Source organism: Bos mutus, chromosome 4, assembly GCF_027580195.1.
Source record: "Bos mutus isolate GX-2022 chromosome 4, NWIPB_WYAK_1.1, whole genome shotgun sequence".
NCBI lineage: Eukaryota > Metazoa > Chordata > Mammalia > Artiodactyla > Bovidae > Bos > Bos mutus.
The window spans coordinates 22371894-22394274 of NC_091620.1; the positions used below are offsets into that span (position 1 = coordinate 22371894).

General features: G+C 42.4%; 1 protein-coding gene across 2 annotated transcripts in view; it reads left to right on the forward strand.

Annotated features, from left to right (window-relative positions):
* The window catches only part of CREB3L2 (cAMP responsive element binding protein 3 like 2), a 130429-nt gene extending 123070 nt beyond the window's left edge, over nt 1–7359 (forward strand). The window contains exon 13 of one of the 2 annotated variants that reach the window (XM_070369212.1): nt 1560–7359. In XM_070369212.1, coding sequence (XP_070225313.1) covers nt 1560–1635 — 76 coding nt within the window. In that variant the 3' untranslated portion in view covers nt 1636–7359. The remainder of the gene's footprint in view (nt 1–1559) is intronic. The other variant, XM_005897684.3, reaches the window with a different exon arrangement.
* The last annotated feature ends 15022 nt before the right edge of the window (nt 7360–22381 follow it).

Genomic DNA, 22381 nt, shown 5'->3' on the forward strand with positions numbered 1-22381 from the left:
AATGCTGCCTCAAGGCACATTTCCAAGCTTCCTTTCAACTAGAGATACATATATGTCACGTTAAATGTCAATAAGTAGTTTTATGATTTACATGTAAATAAACATGCATTAGGGCTTCCCAGGTGGCGCTAGTGGTAAAGAACTTGCCTGACAGGGCAGGAGACATAAGAGACCCAGGTTCGATCCCTAGGTCAGGAAGGTCCCCTGGAGGAGGGCATGGCAACCCATGCCAGTATTCTTGCCTGGAGAATCCCATGGATAGAGGAGCCTGGCGGGCTACAGTCCGTGGGGTCGCAAAGAGTTGGACACGACTGAAGTGTCTTAGCACACATGCAAACATGCGTTAATTATACTTAGATTGTTATATATTAATACTGCAGGACACTTTGAGAGGCACTGTTCTTGTGTTTCTATTATTGAAAATAACATATATTTGTCTCCAATTCTCCATGAGTTGTTTCCTTTAGATAGTTATGAGGAAGAGTCCTTGTATAAACATAAAGACTTGTATACTGCTGGGGATTGTTATCCTGCAGGGGAGGTACCTGAGCACACTATATGACATGGGAAGGAGTGTCTGCATACAATCCTGGTTGTACGTGGTGTGGTTGGTGGTCTAGCAGAACTCGTGCCTCCTAGAGATAATGCTATTCCAATACAAGTAGGAAAGTTTTTGTTTCAAATTTTTTTAGCTTTCCTCCCCTAATGCTGCATTGGAAAGTTTGTAATTATATATACTTTTATATATTTATATTCTACATGCATATTTAACATTTATAGCACTTATTATTTTAAGAACTAGGTAAGTGTAACATACAAATCCTTTGAAATACTTTACAAGGTTAGATATTACTATTATTTCCTAGAGAGAATTGTAGAAGCCAGAGAAGACTACTCTTGGGAGCCAGAAAAGACTTAACCTTTCAGTAACTTGGCTCATGACAAAAGTCTTCTCTCCGCTATTCAAGGCCCCATTGAAATCCCTCTTGTTCTGGGATGTCTCCCTGATACCAGAGTCCTCATCACCTTCCTCTGACGGCCTACAAGGTGTTCTAGGCTGTTACACAATGTAATAATGTATTTATTTTCTGTGTTATATTTATTGTTATTTCATGATAGTTTGGGGTTTGTTTTTTTAACCTTCATCTAGAATCTTTTAATCTGTATAAAGGTTTCATCTTTATCTAAATTTTTTTTTAAAAAAATGTTTATTCTAGACTAAGGATCAGCCTTTATCCTTTTATTTTCTCCTTCCCAGGGTTTAGCATGGGTATTTATCCTCAATAAATACAGTAATTTTAAGCAAAATACAAGGAATCAGTATCAAACCACCAGGTTTATCCTTTGGGTTGGGATGTCTCCTTTGGCATGAGGATAAAGGAGGAATGTGGACGGTGGACAGGCAGGTAGCAGGAGACCTTGGAACGGAGAAGTGCTGCTGGGAGGGAAGAAGACAAGAGGCGTGCGTGGGCCAGCCCACTGAGTCCAGTCATGGGATGATTGTGCCACCCTGCCAAGCATGATGGTGAGACTTCTTTCTCCTTCTGATGCTTTCGCAGGGTCAGCACCAACCTGGAGGGGAATGAGACACTAAAAGTCGTAGAACTCGACAGAAGAGTGAACGCCACCTTTTAAAGAGGCTATCACCACCTCCCTCTGTCTCTTCACTTAGCCTTTACCTCTCCAAACCACCTTTTGTCATAAGCTTTTCCTTTTTGCCCACCCAATCTGGACGAAAACCTGGACCGGCGGTCCTGGCTCTGGATGGGAGGACGGACGGCCTGGAATTTCCGCCTGCGGTGAGAGAGCACCTCCCCCGGTCCCATGTCCCTCCCCGCAGAGGAGCCCGCCCCGTCCCTCGCTTACTGCCATAGGCAATTATCTTCGGTCGGGGTGGGACAAGCAGGCTTGTTTCTACCGACAGTGCCAAAAAGATACGGCCCGATTCTCACCGGGGTGGGTGTGACCGCCTCCTTGAAGAAGAGCTGACTGTTGTTCACTCGAGACCCCACAAAAATACCAGGATGCTCTGGCGAAGCACTGACTGACGTCCTGCCTTCCTCAGCCTGGCTCTGCGGTGCCCCGCGGGCGCCCCCTGCCGCTCTGCCCGGGGCCCCGGCCCAGGGCCCCTTCCGCTGGAGCAAGGCGCCCCTTTCGTACTCTCAGGCCGCAAGTGCAATGCCTGAAGGAATCAGGCTTCTCTACTCCAGGCAAACCTGCCCCACCATGTTGCTTGTAGGATTTCACAGTCTGTGTCCCCACACGCCCCTAGTTCTGCCTCCCTGGCTTCTCCTCCCCATTTGTAAATAGTATTTATTAGCTTGCAGAGGCTTCCCTGGGCGACCACTGAAGACATCCGGACGCCTCCCCTCCAGGCTCACAAGGTCCTCTGTTGGCCTGTGGAGCGAAGAGGGCGGCCTGGACTCTGGGATTCCCCATTCTTCCAGGCCATGTTTTGTTTTGTGTTTTCTTCTTTTTTTTTTTTTTTTTGCTGGAGGCTTCTAATTATAGTTGGGGAACCTCCCTAAGCATGTGTCCTCCTGCAGCATGGACTCAGAGGAGAAGGAGGAGCAGGGCTCAGGTCTGAGGCTCTGTGGACAGGTGCTTTTTCTGCCCTGGGCCCATGCCAGGGAAGCCCTGACCCCAGGCGTTTCAGACAGCCCTGCTACCCCAGTTTTCCCCACCTCCCCTGACACGTCTGCTTTCCCTTCCTCTTCTGCCTCCATACAGAGGGCTGGGCCTGAGGCCTGCTCCTGGGGTCAGAGCAGGTGACATTTGTGTATCTGTCTTACCTTTTCTAGTCAGGTTTGGCCACTTTGCAGCTCACCCAAAGAGACACGACCTAATCCCCCAACCTACTTCTTTTTTTTAATGATTAAGAGTAACTTTTGTAGTTTAAAAAAAAACCAAAACTTTCCTCTTTCATACAAATAAGAAATAGAAATAGACGTTTTATTGTATAATGTAGAAGGCTCCCCTTAAATGTTTTTCCCTAGCTTGTAAAAGATTTTGTGTAAGAAATTTGCTCACATTTTGTTTTTTATTTTTAGAAGTAGCTGAAGCACATTTAGTTTGAACTCTGTTGTCTCTGATTTTCTCATCTCTTTTGTCATTGGAACCTGTACGTAGGAGAAATTAAGCCACTCCTGGGCCCTCTGTTCCATACCAGCCACAGAATTTGGCGTCATTAACATTTGCCATGAGACCTCATAAGCAGTGGACTCATTGGACATGAGTCTGAGCAAACTCCGGGAGATACTGAAGGACAGGGAAGCTTGGTGTGCTGCAGTCCCATGGAGTTGCAAAGCATCAGATACGACTTAGAGACTGAACAACAATGAACTCATAAGCAGATCTGGTACCTTCAGGGCTCACCGTCAGTGATTTCCTTTCTCTCCCTACTGTGATGGAGAAAGTTCCGACAGGGAGATGGCCAAGTTCCTCTTCTTGGCGCTGTGTAAATCTGGATCAGGATCACAGTGGTCGCCTCTCGCTGTCCCATCCGTTGGCCAGCAAAGGGTGAGACCAGACAGGCTGCGCCGTGTGGAAGGAGGGTTGCTAGTACATGCCCTGTTCCCTTCTGTTTCTGTCTGCTTTACTCTCTCCTTCTCTTCTGCTCTAGACCTTCCTGGGTCCGGCTGGTGTCTGCCAACCAAGGGCCAGTACTGACCCACCCCTCTCTTTAATGTGTCATGTAATTATCAGGCATAGGCAGCCCATGGGGTGGGGTCAAGGGTGGCTAAGAAGGTGAGAAGGTACTATTAACTCTAGTATTTGGATGATTAGAAAGTGATGCTTTTCCTGTGTCGGTGAGAATGGGTCAGCTTACCCACTGACACACTGGAAGCAGATCGGGTTTTTAAGGCTCCTGGATCAGCCCGAGTGGAAAACCTCTTCTTCTGAGTAAAGAGGAAGAAGGCAAAGGACAACCAACTCCTAGGGCCCATCCTTAGTGCCTTGAGGATTTTATTTCCTCACTTGACCTCACTCTCTCCAGCCCTCCAAACAGCAGGGCTTGATCTCTGGGCAGCCATTCTTCCAGAACTGAATCTATGTCTAGAGACTGAGGACATCAGCCTGAGGGCTCAAATGGCCATTGTAAGGGGACCCAAGGACCAGTTGCTGCTATTTTGAGAAAGACCTCCACTCCCCACTCCTTGCTCAGGCGAAGAAGAGGAGCTAAACAGTTACCCCTTAAGGAGAATGTAATGGAGTCCAGAGGATGCAGAAGAGTTGGATAACACCAGATTGGTTCTAAATAGTTAATGTGCACATTTTCTCTTCCAGGGTTAAGCTCACAACGTCAGTGGATTTGTTTTCCCCCCAGAACCATCCCATAGCATAGATGAGTCAGCAATACCTGGTTAGCCCTGAAGATGTTAAATAGTGGCAGGCTTTCGGCTTTGGAACCTCAGGTTTGGAAAATTTGAGACTGTTAGCACAACCATCAATCATAAAGAATCAATGTTCATGATAAATATACTAATATATTTTCCATCATGTCAGCAGGTTTTCCTCTTCCCTTTCTTTGATTAGCCTAGTGGAGGAGATGTCTTGTAAAAAGTTCAGAGAACACATACTTTTTTCACTGGGTGAGACCTGAGTAACCCAGACTCCCCAGCGTGGTTCTATTCACAGCTCTGGACTTTGCACTTAGAAATGGCTACTGTAAATGAAAGGCCTCAGTTCCAAGTTTAAGAAAGGATTTCTGTGAAGTGTTAGGACTCTGGAGCCTAGCTCACATAAAGAGAGTGTTATATAAAAACCTGACAGCTGAACTAGGTTGGTCCTTTTGGGCAGGAGGTGGGGATGAGTTTTGACACCAGTATAGGCAAAATTAGATAACCTTTTTATTAGTATAAATGATTTTGATCTAGAGACCTCATTTGCAGATTGTGAAAGCAACTTTTAGTGCAACTTATTTACAAACCAACCATAAATACCGTGGGGTTTTTTCCTTCCTCATGCCTGAATGCCAAGAGAGGGCTGTGATTCTCATGTGTCCTTGGAGCAAGAGTGTTGAACTGGTTCACCTTTGTTCTGGCAGTGAGTCAGTGTCCAGAATTTTTGACACAAGTGTTTTATTAAAAATTTGTGTTTTTTTTGCACTTTGTGTCTCCTTCCTCTGTGTTCTCACACTGAGCAAAAGACAAGGATCAGAGGCCCCTCAGGGCCAGCTCCTCTGAACACACATGTCGTCTGTGCACAGGGTGCACGCTCAGAGACCTCCCGCTTCCCATCGGGGAGATGGAGCATCTGTGCGGCCTTGCTAACGTGGGGAAATGGGAGATGGAGGAGAAGGCTGTAGCCTCCCCCTTCTCTGCCAAGTGCTCTTGTCAGTAATTCAGTTCTGTGGAGTCCAGTCTTTATTCCAGACACTAGCTCTCCTGCTTGCAGTGCAGACAAACCATTAGCAGGTAGTGCTCTGGTCAAGGTCGTTTTCTTTGAATGCTTTTTAGCTGAGACAGTTAGGAGACATGTGATCGGATAAGACCCTCTGGGAGGACAGCTCTGGGAAAGAGTAGAGGCCTGTGAAGCAGCCAGAGACAGAATTCAGATTCTTCTTTTATTCACTCACCCATTCATTCATTGAGTTGTCATTCATTCCCAAGAAAGAGTGTTGCAAGAGGCCCTAGTGGATATTGGGGAGTAAGGGGCCTGAGGAAGCTTCATTAATCAGTAACTATTCAAAAGGCCCCAGTGCCAGCTCTCTCTTTCCCTCCCTTCCCCCACCCCTTGTGTGGGCACACACATAGATGCACATAGACACACACAAGAATACATTCCTCCCTTGTCTTGGATACTCATTTGTGTGTTACATGTGCCTTATATTTGATCCAGGATGACTGAGGGCCACCTTGTCATTGGGAGTTTTTGTATACACCCTGGTAGTACTAAATTGAAGTGGGTTTGGATGACGAAACTTCCAAAGGCTCAAAAACTGGTTTCCTAAAAGTGAGCCTTGATCACATCTATACATCAGGAGAAAAGAAACAGAGTAACGTCCATTAGGAAATCCCATTTTTCCAAGGTGCAGTTACATCAGAAAATGGCCAGCCAGGATTCAAGGTATTATAAATCCTCAGAGCAGAACATTTTCTTGGCACAGAAGAATCCAGTACCTTTGAGGATTCAGGCTCCATGTCTCCATGGCCAAAGGGTCAGTACCACCTACCACAGGACATATTTCATGTTGTCATTTTGGGTAACAGAAAATTCAGGAATGCTATGTCTGAGTTTCTGGAAGGAAGGAAAATGATAATTCTTGAACACTTACTAAATGCTGGGTGCTCAGTAAGGGATTCCTTGGTGACTCAGCAGTAAAAAAATCCACCAACAATGCAGGAGCTGCCAGAGACATAGGTTCATTTCCTGGGTCAGGAAGATCCCCTGGAGGGTTGGCTGGGGGGATGGCAATCCACTCTAGTATTTTTGCCTGGAGAATCTGTTGGGTAGAAGAGCCTGGTGGGCTACAGTCCATAGGATCACAGAGTCGGACATGACTGTAGTGACTTAGCATGCACACATATACTAAATAAGTCTTTTAATGTTATAGAAAGAGAAAACAAGGGCAACTAATTATTATGAGATGATAAACAGCTAAGTGATATGGGAGGTGCAGCAATTTGTGGATTAGGTTGAACAGATCTCTTTCTGTGTGAGCACACTGTAAGCTTTGAAGTTCCTCTGGGCGGAGAATGCAATGCCTCCTACTCCCTGGGCTGGCCCCGCTGTGCAAAGTTGAGGGGTTTTTGCCTCATAGTGCAGATGTTCATCTGTTCAGTTCATCCCATCCTCTATAGTTACAGCTAGCAGCCTCTGCATCCTGGGAAAGCAACACCAGCAATTTTAGCTGTTTCTCTGTTCCTCTCGCTTGCTCACCAGCTGACTGAGAACATGAACTTTTTGCACCATGGACCCATGGCCTACACTGTTCAGCAAATCTCCCTTTCAGGCGGAATATTTTCTGAGTCTACGAAAAATACCAGCACTCTTTGACAAAATTGTGGGTGACCGTTTTTAAACAATACTGAACAGATTCTGGACTATAATCAACCATGAGCTTTAATGTTTGTGCTGACAGGCTGAGCTTTCTCTCTTTGGTAACAGGTTATATAGACCAGTAATGTTTAAGTCTAAATATATTGTGAGTCTATTATCTGTCATTATCACGCTGTTTTTTTTTTAATGGCTTTTTATTCTTTATCATAGTTAAGTAAATACAAAAAAAAAAAAGCAAATGCTTTGTAGGATACTTGTATTTAGTTCGGAAAAAAATGAATTTAAATTGTTATGCTTTTGTATTTCCATTTCTTGCAAATAAAAATATTTTTTCTTAAATAGTAAAAAGTTGTCCAGTCTTGAAAATCCTTGATATTCTGCTTTTAAAAGTTTTTTTGTATAAGCTTGGATCTGCCTATGTGTGCCTAGCCATTCTTTCCTAACTATCTAGTGCAATTGAAAAAAAGAGCCTCAAACCAGCAATTTGTATGTTATCAAGTGCTGAATCCAAGTCTCAGTTGGAGGAATATTGAGAAATATAATTGTTTTTTCAGCCAGTCACAGGAAGAAAACTCGTATTCTCTGGAGATTTATGCTGCCTGACTGCTATTTTCGTTGTCTCCTACAACTATTCTTTAACTAGATTTCAGAACTCCGTGAATTTTATTTTTCTTTCCCTGTCTCGGGATGCTTGAGAATGATGGCCTGGTCCTGAGCCAGAAGAGAAGGATCCTTCTTTATAGGAACAGTCGCAGAGTATGCCTAACATTGGATTCATGCTCCAGAAATTATGGTTAAATGGTTGATAAAGGTTAATGCACTCAAGCAGAATTCTCTGTATTCAAATTTAATTTTCTCCACTCAGAGAAAGCGGGGCTTCATTTAACCTTAGAAAAAGTAGCCAAGATGTTAAGAGACTAAGGCCATGGACCACGCTTACCTGGAGCTCCACCCACCCTCAAGACTTTCTTTTTCTTAGCAGCGTGTGGAAACTTTCTTTGAGCTCCTGGGTGCGTGTCTTGCTGCCTTTCTTCTCTGGGTGCCTTGACCGTCTCTTCTTCTATTCCTACACAAGGGTCCTTTCCCAGTGGAGGATTTTAGTCACCCTCCCTCTTTCTTATTCTGCGAGCCTGTTATGGAAACTTCCTCTTTGACATTCTGATATCTTTCCAGGGATGTGTGGAGGGGGCAGTACTTACTAGTTTGAAGATACTCTGTATTAATCATGCCTTTGTATTTTCTGTATTCCTAATACTTTGATATCTGGGACCTTGGTGACCCAGAAAGGGACTGCTCCTCACAGGGGTAGCCAAGACATAGTAAAGGACTTGCCTGTAAGCACAACTTTCATATGCCAACCAGAGCCAGTTCCTCAAACACCTCCTTTATGAGCTCTCAGGACCTCACTGTCCCCCTGCCCTAGTCACCATGACCAGGTACCAGACCACTAGAAACAACCTCTACACCTCAGAGCCCACTGAAATTCTTTAAACTAGCCACCCCTAAAGCTACTTTCCTTGCCTTGCCTGTTCCTTTCTGCAGAAACTACAGTAAAGCTTCTGGCCTAATTTTCCTCCTCTGCTTCTCAACCAACCTTGGTGCTTGGGAACTGAAACTTACAAACTACCTTTTCTTTTCTAAAAATTTTCAACAGCTTTAATTAATATTAATAATCATTATTGCATATTTATTAAGTACTCATTGTCTATTGAAACCTGTTAAATGTTATAGAAAAATTATAATAATAACATAGAACAAACTATAACAATAGTATAAAACTTGGAGAAGCTAGGAAACTATAAGACATAGAAACATTAGAAAATACTCACTATTTATTAGTGAATATGTTGATAATGTTCCATATTCTTTCAACTTGATTCACCTCCCTGCTAATTAATATGTAATCTGAATCTTCTTGTAGATTATTTTCTGGATAAAGATGAACATTTTTTAAGCTTCTATTTTTTAAAATTTCTTTACAAACTACCTTTTCAATAGCAATCATCTCTTTATCTGTTGGCCTCACTGTATTTGAATAATAATAAAATCTATATTTTAAAACATATTCCTTAGGCATCAGGCTGTCAAATCAGAGGCTGATCTCGGGCTCACAGGCCTTTTCATGGACAGGTTTCACGGAGGGGCCTACTATGATTTAGAGCAATGTTAACACAGATTTATTGTCTCATTTTACATTGGTTGTCACTTTTGTTCCAGAAAAAATAAATGAGACCTACACAGGTTGGTGGGGCTTGTGCTTAAGAAAAGAAAGAATCAGAAAGCAGATGTCTATAAAGTGCTGCTGCTGTGCTCAGTTCCTAGGCAAATCGTGCCTCACATCTCTGAAAACGAGAGCTGTCCAGGTAAAGGAATGCTGGGATACAGTGGGGAAAAGAGCCAGTGGATTCAGGAGATAAAAGTTACAGGCTCTTGCTTCATAATCGTTAACTTATTGGCCTTGGAAAAGGAGACACAGTGCCTGGGCTTCCCTGGTGGCTCCGTGGCTAAAGAATCTGCTTGCAATGCAGGAAACACGGGTTCCATCCCTGGGTTGGGAAGATCCCCTGGAGGAGGGCATGGCAACCAACTCCAGTATTCTTGCCTGGAGAATCCCTGCAGACAGAAGAGCCTGGTGGGCGACAGTCCATAAGTTCGCAAAGAGTTAGACACACGAGCATACACAGACGGAGTGCCTATTATCTACCAGGTGATTTTCATGCATTATCTGTGATCTTGTTCATTTTCTCTAGAACGTTTATGGAGGATGCATAATTACCCCCTCTCACAGTTGAGGAAACTGGGGTTCCAAAATTAAGACCCCTACCCAAATGATCATGTGGTAACTTAACTGCTAATGAGAGATTTGATCCCTGGTCTTCACTGGTTCCAAGTACATAGTCTGTGAGCTATACTATGCTGTTCTCTAGGACTTGAGGATTTATACTTGTAAAAATACAGGAGTTAGCCTAGATCAAAGGCTGCAAACCTTCAGCTCATGCACAAATGCTTCTGATTTGGCCCTAGGATGATTCAAACATTTAAAAATTGTTGGTTAACCTTTCAACATTCAAAGATTTCTCATACAACTCCAGGTCTGTATTTTCTTGAAAGACTTGAAGACCAGGCAATTTTAGGAGCTGCATAATGGTGGCTCCTTAGGTGGTGTAGGCCATCTCTGTGTGGCCACATTTCCCACACCCAGGCTAGTTCATGCATTTATATCACTTACCTGGTCCTTCTGTCATCTGAATTGACAGCCTCTGGACTAGATGGTGGCTGACTTTCTGGGAGTCATGAGAGAGGGCATAAAGGAAAAAATACTGTGTTGGTGGGAGTGGGGAGTGTGGTTAGTTTCACCCTGAGGGACAGGGAGAGGGCTGAATAGGGAGGCACCTGGACTATATGCAGAGGAGGCATATATACAGCAATTGCCTTTATTTGCACACTATATGAAAAAAATGCAATCTGGGCTCTGTTCTTAATCCTAGAGAAAAATCTTCATTATCTCAAAATTTGTATGAAAAATCTTTTAAATGATCCCTCTTGTATAGGACCCTGTGCTTTCCATGAAGCGCTTCCATATGCCATCTAATGTGACTTGCTGATTATCCATGGGGAAGGTGGAGCAATTGTTATTGTTCCTGTCGCTCAGCTGAGGAGGTGGGGCTGTAGAGACGCGGATGGCTCCACATTAGGTTACACAGTGAGTGTGTGCACAGCAGAAGCACAAACCAGCTGTCCTAATTTCCAGCCTAGTCCTAGTTCCATGAGCTGTCCCTGATCTGGGGCAGGTGACAATAGCTGTCATCCATGACCCCTCTAATGGAACTTTACAAGATGGCACTGCCATACTCTTTCGCCTAGAATTCTCAGCACTGAGTTTGAATCCAGGATTTGGGACACTCCCAAAGGCTCCTGTCTCTACAGGGAACGGAAAGGAAAGAAGATGACTCATCTTAGTCCTTTCCTGCAAAATAATCCAAGCCACCGTTTGCAAGGAGGCTGGTTACAACTTGATCCCTCATATTCTGATAAGTCTGGGCAGGTCACACAAGTTAATGTTGTCTTCCAGTGGGCACAGCTGTTGCTAGATTTTTTTTTTTTTGTGGCAATTTTAAAGAAGAGTTCTGGCCCCAGGAGGAGCCCATGTGTTCTCCTCCTCCTTCTATGCTGTTGTTTTTAGATGGAGGAACAAAAATAACCACTGAGGATACCATGAAAGCTGCCGGAGAGGCTGTTGTGCTGTTTTCCAAGAAATCTGTTTCAAAATGTTTAATGTCTCTTAAGAGAAAAGTATTCGGGAATCGGGGCTGCCAGCGTGTTCATAACTAATGTCCTCCCCAATATTTCTGGAAAAAAAAACAGATGGCACTTTGATGAGTATATGAGAGATGCCATGTGCTGAGGCTGGTTCAAAGAAAAAATCTCCCACCCCAAGAAGAAATGTAAATATACAACCACCTGCATGTTTAGAGACCACCAGGACAGAAAAGGTGCCTCTGATTCCCCTAATATTTCCTTTGTTGTCTTAACCATCATTTAAATGCTTTCAGTGGTTAATACAGCTTTTGAAATCCTGGTTTGAGATTGTTTAAGTTGTAAATGAATGCAGAAAATAGTTGAAATAGTATGTGCAGTATCACATACATAATTCCATGCAGTCCTACCTCAGGGGCACTATTTGACAGAGGATATAGGTTGAACCAGGAAAGATGCTTTGGAAAAAGCCAGTTAGAGTAAGAGTCTGCATGTGTGACATAACAGGGAAAAGAGTGGGGGAAAGAGTGCTGTTGAAGCCCATGACAAAATTTTCCTGCAATATAATTAAATTTTGAAATACTGTTGCAGTGATATTGTCCACAGCTAAAAAAATTAGGGTACTAAAAAGCTTTTATTGAAAAATGGCAGTTCATTTTTTCTGTATCTTTTCCATCCACCAGTCCTACTTCTTGGAAGTAACCAAATTAAATTTCTTTTTGCATCTATTTCTCTATATATAATGCATTTATGCTTTCAGTTCAGTTCAGTCGCTCAGTCATGTCTGATTCTTTGCGACCCCATGAACCGCAGCACACCAGGCCTCCCTGTCCATCACCAACTCCTGGAGTTCACCCAAACCCATGTCCATTGATTTATGCTTTAATACTTTACATATCAATTTTTGACTCTTAACGTTCTTTCATGTATATAAGTTTTCCACCACCACCACTGTCACACACACACACACACACACACACACACACACACACACACACTTCTTTCCCTATTTGATCTCCCTTTCGTATTACCAACCTTTCTCAAAGACCTGAATGGCTTTTGTTTTCCATTCCCATACATAAAAGAACACTGATGATCTACAGTGATTAGTTGTAAATTTGAAAGTTAGGGCAAGCAAATGTTTCTTTTCTTTTAGCCTAGTGTTCTTTGAACTGGGGGCCACGGGGCTGAAAAATCAATTTTGTGTATTTTTAATCACCAACTTACAAAAGAGAAACAATGGAGTGGAGTAGCATGGGGTTGGGATGGAATGCAATTTCATCGAATAAAATAGAAAATAGCAGACTGCATTTAATAGAATTTAATGCTGTTTAACACTGTTTAACCAGAGAAGGCAATGGCACCTCACTCCAGTACTCTTGCCTGGAAAATCCTGTGGGCAGAGGAGCCTGGTAGGCTGCAGTCCATGGGGTCTCAAAGAGTCGGACACGACTGAGTGACTTCACTTTCACTTTTCACTTTCATGCATTGGAGAAGGAAATGGCAACCCACTCAGTGTTCTTGCCTGGAGAATCCCAGGGACAGGGGAGCCTGGTGGGCTGCCATCTCTGGGGTCGCACAGAGTCGGACACGACTGAAGTGACTTAGCAGCAGCAGCAGCAGCAGCAGCAGCAACACTGTTTAACAGCATTTGACACATATGACTTTAATTTCAGCTCTATTTGTGTGTATAAAAGTGCTGTTCTGGGTCACAATTTAAAAGGTATGTCTTTCTGAGGGTCACCATAAAAATGTTTTAAATTCTCAAAAAAGAGCATTTATGTATAGCAATGGAGTATAACAAATATATTTAACTTTATATGGAGTATAAGCTATAAAAATACTGAATCACTATGTTTTAAACCTGAAACATAATATTGTAAGTCAGGGACTTCCCTGGTGGTCCAGTCGTTAAGAATCTGCCTTCCAATGCAGGGGATATCAATTTGATCCCTGGTCAGGGAATTAAGATCCCACCTGCTGTGTGGCACCTAGGCCTGCACACATCAACTAGCCAAACAAATAAATATTTAAATATATATATATAGTAAGACAACTATGCTTCAGTTTAAAAAACTGACTGAATTCTCTCTATATAATGAGATAGGATGATAAGTTAGTGTTTCTTGTTAGGATTCTCAAAGGGTAGTATATGGATATCTGGGACCATTCAGGCTTCTTAAGAGGAGAGTGTTTCTGTGTCCTGACTGTGCAGGTATTCTGGGATCATGGCGGGAAATGGGACCTAGAGATCTGATCATTCGGTACGTGGTTTACTTCATCGTGTTTTCACCCCACGCCTCCCCTCTGCTTTCCTCTGTCTCTGGTGGCTTAACCAATGTTCTATTTGGATTATCTCCATTAAAGAAGCTCCAAGAACCTTCTCGATGACCCAGCAGTTGCTCTCACCCACCATTGCCTGACTGATGTATGAAAGGCTGGCACCAAGGACTGGCCGGGAGTGAGTCTTTTTCTGCTCAAATTCCACCTCCCTCTGACATCGCCAAGCCTGCAGTGGTCTCTGATGCTGTTTTCATTGCTCTAGACGTTCCTGAGTTTTTGCACAAACCAAGGTCAAGTAGCACTGCATGTCTGAAAGGGTAGATGTTGTCAACAAGAGCCAGAACTTGGAACCCAATTTTTCAAACAGTTTCCAAGCTGGGATTAAACATATATTTAGAAGCTGAACATGTCCTGGGTGAAAAGTGGGAGAGGATGCTGTGGCAGAGAGGAGCCCTTCCATCAGGACTGCATGGCATCTCGCATATGTAAGGTTTGCTCCCTGTGCCTTTCCTGGGTACCTGATCGCAGCACGGTGGAGGCAGAATTTAGAGGGAGGCTCGAGAGGGAGGGAATATATGTATATATAATTATGACTGATTCACGTTGTTGTACGGCAGAAACCAACACAACATTGTAAAGCAATTATCTTCCAATTAAAAAAGAAAAAAGGATAAAGTAGGTGGTAGCAGATAGAGGCAGAACACTTGGTATAATGGAATGTCTATTTTTAGGTCTAAAACCTTGCCTTTCCAATAATAGACTGAGGAAGCTCTGGCTTAGCCTTGTTTCTTAGAGTTTCTGTTGATGCTTTAGAATGTGGCTGTTGTGAAGTGAGTGCAAAGTCAGAATCTGCCTCAAGCCATAGGAAGCAAGAGTCCACTCTGCCCTGACATAATGGATTCCTGTGTGGAATAGTCCATCCTGGGGTACCATTCTGTTCTGGGCACCACACTTTAAAATATATATCATAAGCCTTCTTAGGTTATAGACAAGCTTTGTCAAAATGGTTCCATCAATTTACACTTTCACTTGCAATATATGTATTTCTGTTTGTGAATACTCTCACCAAATGCTTAATGTGAACTGATGTTAATTTTTACTACTATGATGGGTATAAAATGACATCTTGTGGTTGTGACTGTTGGAAGTAAAACACACTTTTTATTCTTCACATACTGCTTTTATTCTTTTTCATGAACATTTAACTTAAACATTTAAAATTTATCAGTATGGTTACTCTCCTGAGCAATCTAAGAACCTCAGCATGCCTTAATTCTGAGCAGCTCTCCAATTCTCATGAAATTTCTGTGCAATAATTCAGTTGTACAGTTGATCCTTCTGTTTTACAGAGTTTATTTATGAATTTGTCTACTCATTAAAATTTACTTGTATCCCTGAAATCAATCCTCACAGCACTTTGATGATAATTCATGAACTTGTGCAGGACTCTAAAAATGGGAGTTGCCTGATGCATTGAACAAGGTGACACTCTGCCTTCTTACCTCAGCTCTCATATTCTAAACTTGTCCTTTTTGCGATCTATTTAGTGTCATACTTTCCCCATTTTTGTTCTTTTTGGGGGTGATTTTGCTGTTTAAAATGGCCCCCGGGGCATAGGGCTGAAGTTCTGTGTTCCTAAGTGCAAAAAAAAAAAAAAAAAAATAAAGTTGTGATGTGTCTTATGGAGAAAGTGTGTGTTAGAGAAGCTTCATTCAGGCATGAGTTATGGTGCTGTTGGTTGTGAAGTCAGTGCTAATAAATCAACAACACAGTACATTCAGAAAAAGGAAGAGCAAATCCTGATCTGGACATGAATCTACTCTGAAAAGCGCTAAAGTAACACCTATAATGAGTGATGAAGCTATGGAGTAGGTGGAAGAGCAGCTAAGTTTCTGGATTCATGAGATGAGGATTGAATAATAATAATAAAAAAGTGGACATTGTTGTTATGAAGCTGGAAGCCAAAGAAATTTATGGTCTCATTATCCAGGGTTATCCTCTCAGCTGATCCAGTCTGGCTCACACATTTCAAAAAGCTATAAGGTGTAGAAAAATGTTTAAGTTGCAGGAGAAGCAGATACTGGAGATGAGGCAGCTATGAAAGAATTTTAAAATACCTGCTCAGGGTTATCCACCCTGAATATTCATCGGAAGTACTGATGCTGAAGCTCCAATACTTTGGCCACCTGATGCAGAGTCCACTCTTTGGAAAAGACCTTGATGTTGGGAAAGACTGAGGGCAGGAAAAGAAGGGGACGACAGAGGATGAAATGGCTGGATGGCATCACCGACTCAATGGGCGTGAGTTTGAGCAAACTCCGGGAGACAGTGAAGGACAGGGAAGCCTGGCGTGCTGCAGTTCATGGGGTCACAAAGAGTCAATCATGACCAAATGACTCAGCAAAACAAAACAATCCATCAGGGAGTGAATATTTCCCACCAGAGCTGTCTTGCATTGGGGTGGAACCATCAGGGTTTTTGTATCCTTCATCGGTTGCTGGATACAGGCTGCTCCAATGACATTGGCAAAGGCAGCTTTTGGCACCTGAGGCAAAGGAGATGACAGCTGGAGGCTGTCTGATGACCACACCCCTTGCAGCTGAGTTAAGTCCTTCCTTAAAGAGGAATCTTGATGGCTCATCTTTGAATCTACCACATGTTGCTTAATCTGTTTATGACATTTCTAATTTCAATTATTATTTTTTCCTGAAGTGCTTACTTAGTTTTTTGAAAATGTCTGTTTTGTCATTTGTTTTTACGTCACAGTTTCAGTATCTTCTTTTATTTTTAAACATATTAAGCATAATTATTTTATATTCTGCATTAAAGTTTCCAGATCTGAATTTTTGGCAGTATGATTCTGCAGTTTGCTCTTCTGTGGACTCTGGCTTATGGTGCCTTTCCTCTTGATGGGTTTTGTGATATTTGATTGTAAACTCATCTTTTTTTGAAATTATCTGTGGAAATTCAGTGAGATCTAGATTTGAACTCTGTTCCTCCAAAGAAAATCTGCTTTTATTTCACCAGGTACCAAGACGCTGCTGCTGCTAACTCACTTCAGTCGTGTCCAACTCTGTGTGACCCCCTAGACGGCAGCCACCAGGCTCCCCCATCCCTGGGATTCTCCAGGCAAGAACACTGGAGTGGGTTGCCATATCCTTCTCCAATGCATGAAAGTGAAAAGTGAAAGTGAAGTCGCTCGGTCGTGTCCGACTCTTCGAGACCCCGTGGACTGCAGCCTACCAGGCTCCTCCATCCATGGAATTTTCCAGGCAAGAGTACTGGAGTGGGGTGCCATTGCCTTCTCTGACCAAGACGCTACCTACCTCCAACTACTTGAAACGAAATCTCCAGTTTGTGTTCAGATAATTATTAATAGCTGTGCTCATTTAATTAGTATTAATTCTGACCCCCAGTCTTCATCAATGTGATGAGACATTTCCTGAGGAGACTTTCTTCTTCTTCCTCCTCTGCCACATTTCTCTTCCTTTTTCTATTTCTCCTCCTCCTTCTTTATTGCATTTAGCTCCTCACCAAGCATCTTTACAGTGCAGTCAACCCTACCAACTTCCTCTGTGGTGTGGATTTTTTCTGTCTCTCTCACTGTAGATGCAATGTTTCAGGGATTTTGGCTGTGTGTGAGTCTTTAATCCAATTTATCAACCTGTTAGGGCTTAATTTTCTGTTCCCCAACTACACAGACCATTAAACATCCATTCTATTTAACAGGGATCAGTTTAATGAAGGATTTTAATGAATAAATCAGACATTCATTAAAAAATGTTATCTGTATTTTATCCAGAAATTTAGGCTATCTGTACCAAGGGAATGTCTTTGGAGAGTTAGTCCACCATATTGCCAGGAGTCAAGTTGATTAGCTGTGTAGTCTTGAATATATCTCAAACGTTCTAGCCCTCAGCTTTGACATCTATAAAATGCAGAGGCAACACTGATTGTGTTGATTTATGAGGCCTTTCCAGCCCTAATCCTAGATTATATGTAATCCTATAATCCTAGATATATAAATCCTTTATTACAGGCATACCTCAGAGATATTGCAGCTTCAGTTCCAGACCACAGCAATAAAGCAAGTTACACAAATTTTTTGGTGTGACCAGTAGATATAAAAGTTGTGTTTACACTGCTCTATAGTCTATTAAGAGTACAATAACATTACATCTTTAAGAAAGTCCTTACCTTAATTAAAAAAAGACTTTATTGCTAGAAATTGCTAACCATCATCTGAGCCTTTGGTGAGTCATAGTAGTAATATAACATCAAAGATCGTCGATGACGGATCACCATAACAAATATAATAATACTGAAAAAGTTTGAAATACCATGAAAATTTCCAAAATGTGACACAGAGATGCTAAGTGAGCAAATGCTGTGGGAAGAATAGCACTGAGAAAGTTGCTCCACACACAGGGTGGCCACGAGCCTTCCATTTGTGAAAAATGCACCTGTGACGCACAATGAAATGGAGTATGTCCGTATGTGAAGCAGATTGGTCTTCAAACGGCAATATTAGAACCCATTAATAGAGTTGGAAAACAGAAAATGTTTAGCTCAGCCTAAAGAATGACAGATAATCAAGTGGTTCTATAATGGAATTTGGCCCCAGATCTGGTCTCCTGTCTTAGAGTTATTTAGGGCAGAGATCCTGGAGACAGACAATTAGGGTTCAAAATCCTGACTCTGCAGTGCACGACCTTTATTGTCCCAGGCAAGTCTCTTAGTCTCTCTGCTTCAATTCCTTCATGTGAAAAATGGGGATAAAAATACTACCCACCTTACAGGTTATTATGAGTATAGAGTGAGTTAACAGAATATGTTAATAATTGTTACATAGTATTCCATGTTACTTGTAATTATTGTTATTGTGTATGCAAGGTTTCTAGATAGAAATTCCTCATAGAATAGAAGTAGAACTATAATTTTAAGCTTTCTATGAGAGCCACTGCTGCAACAAAACTTTCCTTAATGACCCTACGCACCACACAGCAGGGGCTGCCTCCCCCTCCCCCGGAAATGACTACAACACCCTTTGTTTATGCTGCAAGAGCCTGGGAGGATGATGTTACTTTATCAGTTACCAACAATCACTTCATGGCAACTGCCAAGATGGTTGTGCCCAGGAGAAACCAACAATCTTCCAGATCAGTGTTTCTCATACCGGACTATATGTTAGAACTGCCAAGGAAGTTTATCTCAAAATATTGATACCTGGACTTCATTTCAAGAGAGTCTGAGTAATTTGGTCTGGGGTGAAGTTCAACCATCAGTATTTTTTACATGCTCCACTGAGATATTCACATTTTGAAAATTATCAACATTCCTATCCAGCATAATGGTGATCTATGTGCAAAAACAGAAGCAGGTAGGAAGAAGGAAAGAATTTGTGGGACTTTCTTTCTCTCTCTCTCTTTTTTTTTTTTTTTTTTTTGGAAAAATGATTAGTTGAATGGATAGGTAGGTGGCACAAGACAAGCATGAGAAAATGAAAATAGGTACGTGAAACTGTAGGTGGAACAGAAAATGAAAAAACCAGTAAATTACTTAGGGTTGCAAAAAATTCCTCAAAACCCATGTAAAATTTCCATATCATTTTCTCAAGCTCTGGGTTAGGTGAATGTGCTGAGGGGTTTAGGGATATGATGACTTGACTGCAGAGTTCAGACTGCCTAATCTTTCTGATTTTTGCATGGGCAACTTAGTAGCTAAAGTAATTGTGGCCAAACATTGGAAGTTGGTGGACAGACCTGTTAGAACCATCCCCTAAGTTAGGAGCTGGTAGACAGCTCAAATAGCTATACCAGAGAGGATGGCCCCTAAAGCAGGAAGTTGCAGGGCAGGCCTGCCATCTGCTTAGCTGCCTTGGGCAACCAACTGGCTGAGCCAATGGACCTTTTTGGAGCAGAAGTTTGCTGGCTGGAAGAGAGGCTGTCTGTTCTTGTTTACTCTGGCAGGATCTCTCAGCACTACTCCGTTCTTGACCAGCCTTTTTGCTGCAGGCCTCCTGGAGGAAGAATTGATACATTCCTTACCTTTCACTTCTTGACTGCTTATACCTAAGAGGCCTGACAGCCTGACCACACTGGTGTTAAGGACACCACAGACTGGCTGGCACAAGTAGGTGAAGAAGAAACACCATCAGATGTTTATCACTAGCCATTGAAGGAGACAGAAATGTTTGAAAAAGGGACTTCAGGCTGAATAATCAGATTAGGTTCTCTCTGTGGAAGAACTGAAGACAATGTTAATGAAAATATAATGAGAGCTATTAAGGTTGTTTGAGTAAGGAACAAATTAGAGTTTGTGGAATCAAAGGAAATTCTGAATTTAATAATTTATTAGAGGAATACAGAAAGTTTGCTTTCTCTTGCTCTGTCCCCTGATAACTCTACAGACATTCCCACAAGACAGTAATTGAGGTAGCCATTAGCTTTACCCTTTTCAAATTCACAAAACATGTTCAATTCATTTCATTTTCTCCACTTTTTAAGTAGTTGTTGTTACATGCCTCTGAACTCTCTTAAACCTCTCCATATCTTCTCTCAAAGGTTACACACAGTGGAACTAGTATGTTCAATGTTATTACATATCCCTGTAGAAGGGCAGAAGTTTCTATCTCATCACCTGCCAGAGTAACACTCAAAGCAAATCACCAAGTCCCTTTTGGGCTATGGGGAACAAACGCATCTCCTTTTGTATGAGTTACAGCTTTCTGTATGATATGTTCTCTTCTCTCCCTTCCTCCTTCCTCCCATCTCAAAGAATTCTTCCAGAGTGGCCTTAATAGTACCATTTCTGTTATTGTTATTTAATGCTTATTGAGTAATGGAGCAGGAAACACATCCGTGGACTCTTGACTACCAGACACAGTTACCCATTAGCTTTGATGAAGTGATCTTTTGGAAATCGTTCAACATTCAGATTGGCAAACATACTCATAAAATTACTTTCAGAGACAGAAAAACATCAAAAGAATCCATATCTATTTCTGAGAGAAGGGAACACATGCGTATGTTTAAGAAGGTCTGTGGTTATACCCTTTGACTGCATTCTTGATGCCATTCCTCATTCTTTCCTGAGGTTGATCACCATCTGGAGGGGGGAAGCGAGGAAGAGGAGAGGGAAGCGAGGAAGAGGAGAAGGAAGCGGGAGAGAAAGAGAAAGAGAGACTGGAGAGAAAAGTGAAACAAATGAGCAGTACAAGTGTCATTCAGGTTGCTCTAGACAGCAAAATGGGCTTCCCAGGTGGCTCAGTGGGAAAGAATCAGCCTGCCAATACAGGAGACACAGAGACCTGCATTTGACGCGTGGGTTGGGAAGATCCCCTGGTGTCGGAAATAGCAACTCACTCCAGTATTCTTGTCTGGAGAATTCCATGGATAGAGGAGCCTGGCGGGCTACAGTCCATGGGGTCGAAAAGAGTCAGACACAACTGAGCACACACACAGACAGCAAAACATGTGATGAGACGGCAGCCTACCTCAACTCTTACATTTCCACCTCACACTTACTAGATTCTTGGAATGAGAAAGAACCTTATGGAATTTCTATTTCAACTCTTTCACTTTGTAAATAAGATAACCAAATATTAGAGGAGTTAGGTGACTTGCCTAAGGTCACATAACTTCTTGAGATAAATACAGGGCAAGAAGGGCTCTGGCTTTCTCACCCAGCATCCTGATTTTTACTACAAGGGCCTTCTGCAAAGGGCTTTGACAATGGAAGATTTGGTATAGGTTTCCCCATACTTGTCATTCTTGTCCAGCTCCCATTTTCTATGTGAAAGAAGTCCAGAAGTTTGAGTGATCAGGTGGTATGGTCTGGATGCGGGTGGCCAATGGACACTATTTTTGGTGAGCCAAAAGAACTTCTTTTCATGTCTCAAAATGGCCCACACATGGACTGAATGTATTTCCTGGTCCCAATAATAGTATATCCTTTAATTCAGTAAATTGGTACCTATTTTAAACCTTAAACATTGACAGTGTTATATGTCACTTGTATCTCAATAAGCTGGAAAAAAAATAAATTGGGCGGTATAGGCTCCAAAGGAGTAAACACTCAGGAAACCTTAATCAGTTCAGCAACCTCTGAAACTGGGCGGTGGTAATTTGTAGCAACGGGCACAGCTTTATTGGCTTCAGCCACAGAACCATGGGACTTACTGCCTTCAAGTTGCTGTCACTTTAACTTGGTAGTGATACATAGGAAACAACGAAACACTTTATTTACTAATTAAGTAGATGCTAAGGGAAGTGTGGGAGAAGGCAATGGCACCCCACTCCGGTACTGTTGCCTGGAAAATCCCATGGAAGGAGGAGCCTGGTAGGCTGCAGTCCATGGGGTCACTAAGAGTTAGACACGATTGAGTGACTTCACTTTCACTTTTCACTTTCATGCATTGGAGAAGGAAATGGCAACCCACTCCAGTGTTCTTGCCTGGAGAATCCCAGGGACGGGGGAGCCTGGTGGGCTGCAGTCCATGGGGTCACTAGGAGTCGGACACGACTGAAGCGACTTGGCAGCAGCAAGGGAAGTGCGCTGTAATGTTCCTCAACAGATTCTAAGAATCTAAATCGTCTGTCATTTATCTCCAAAGTTAATTTTTTCATCTTTATTTAGAGGGTTGTCTAAAAATCAGTGTATATCAATTCTGCATGACCTGGATTACCTCTTATTACTAAATGACCTAATTTCAGGAGCCCCATTCACGATGATCACCAAGTAGCACTGTTTTGTAACTATGGGCAATTGAATAAAGGATGGAATTATCACACATATGAAATGGCAACAGAACAGGCTGTACAAAGGCTTCATCAGTGTT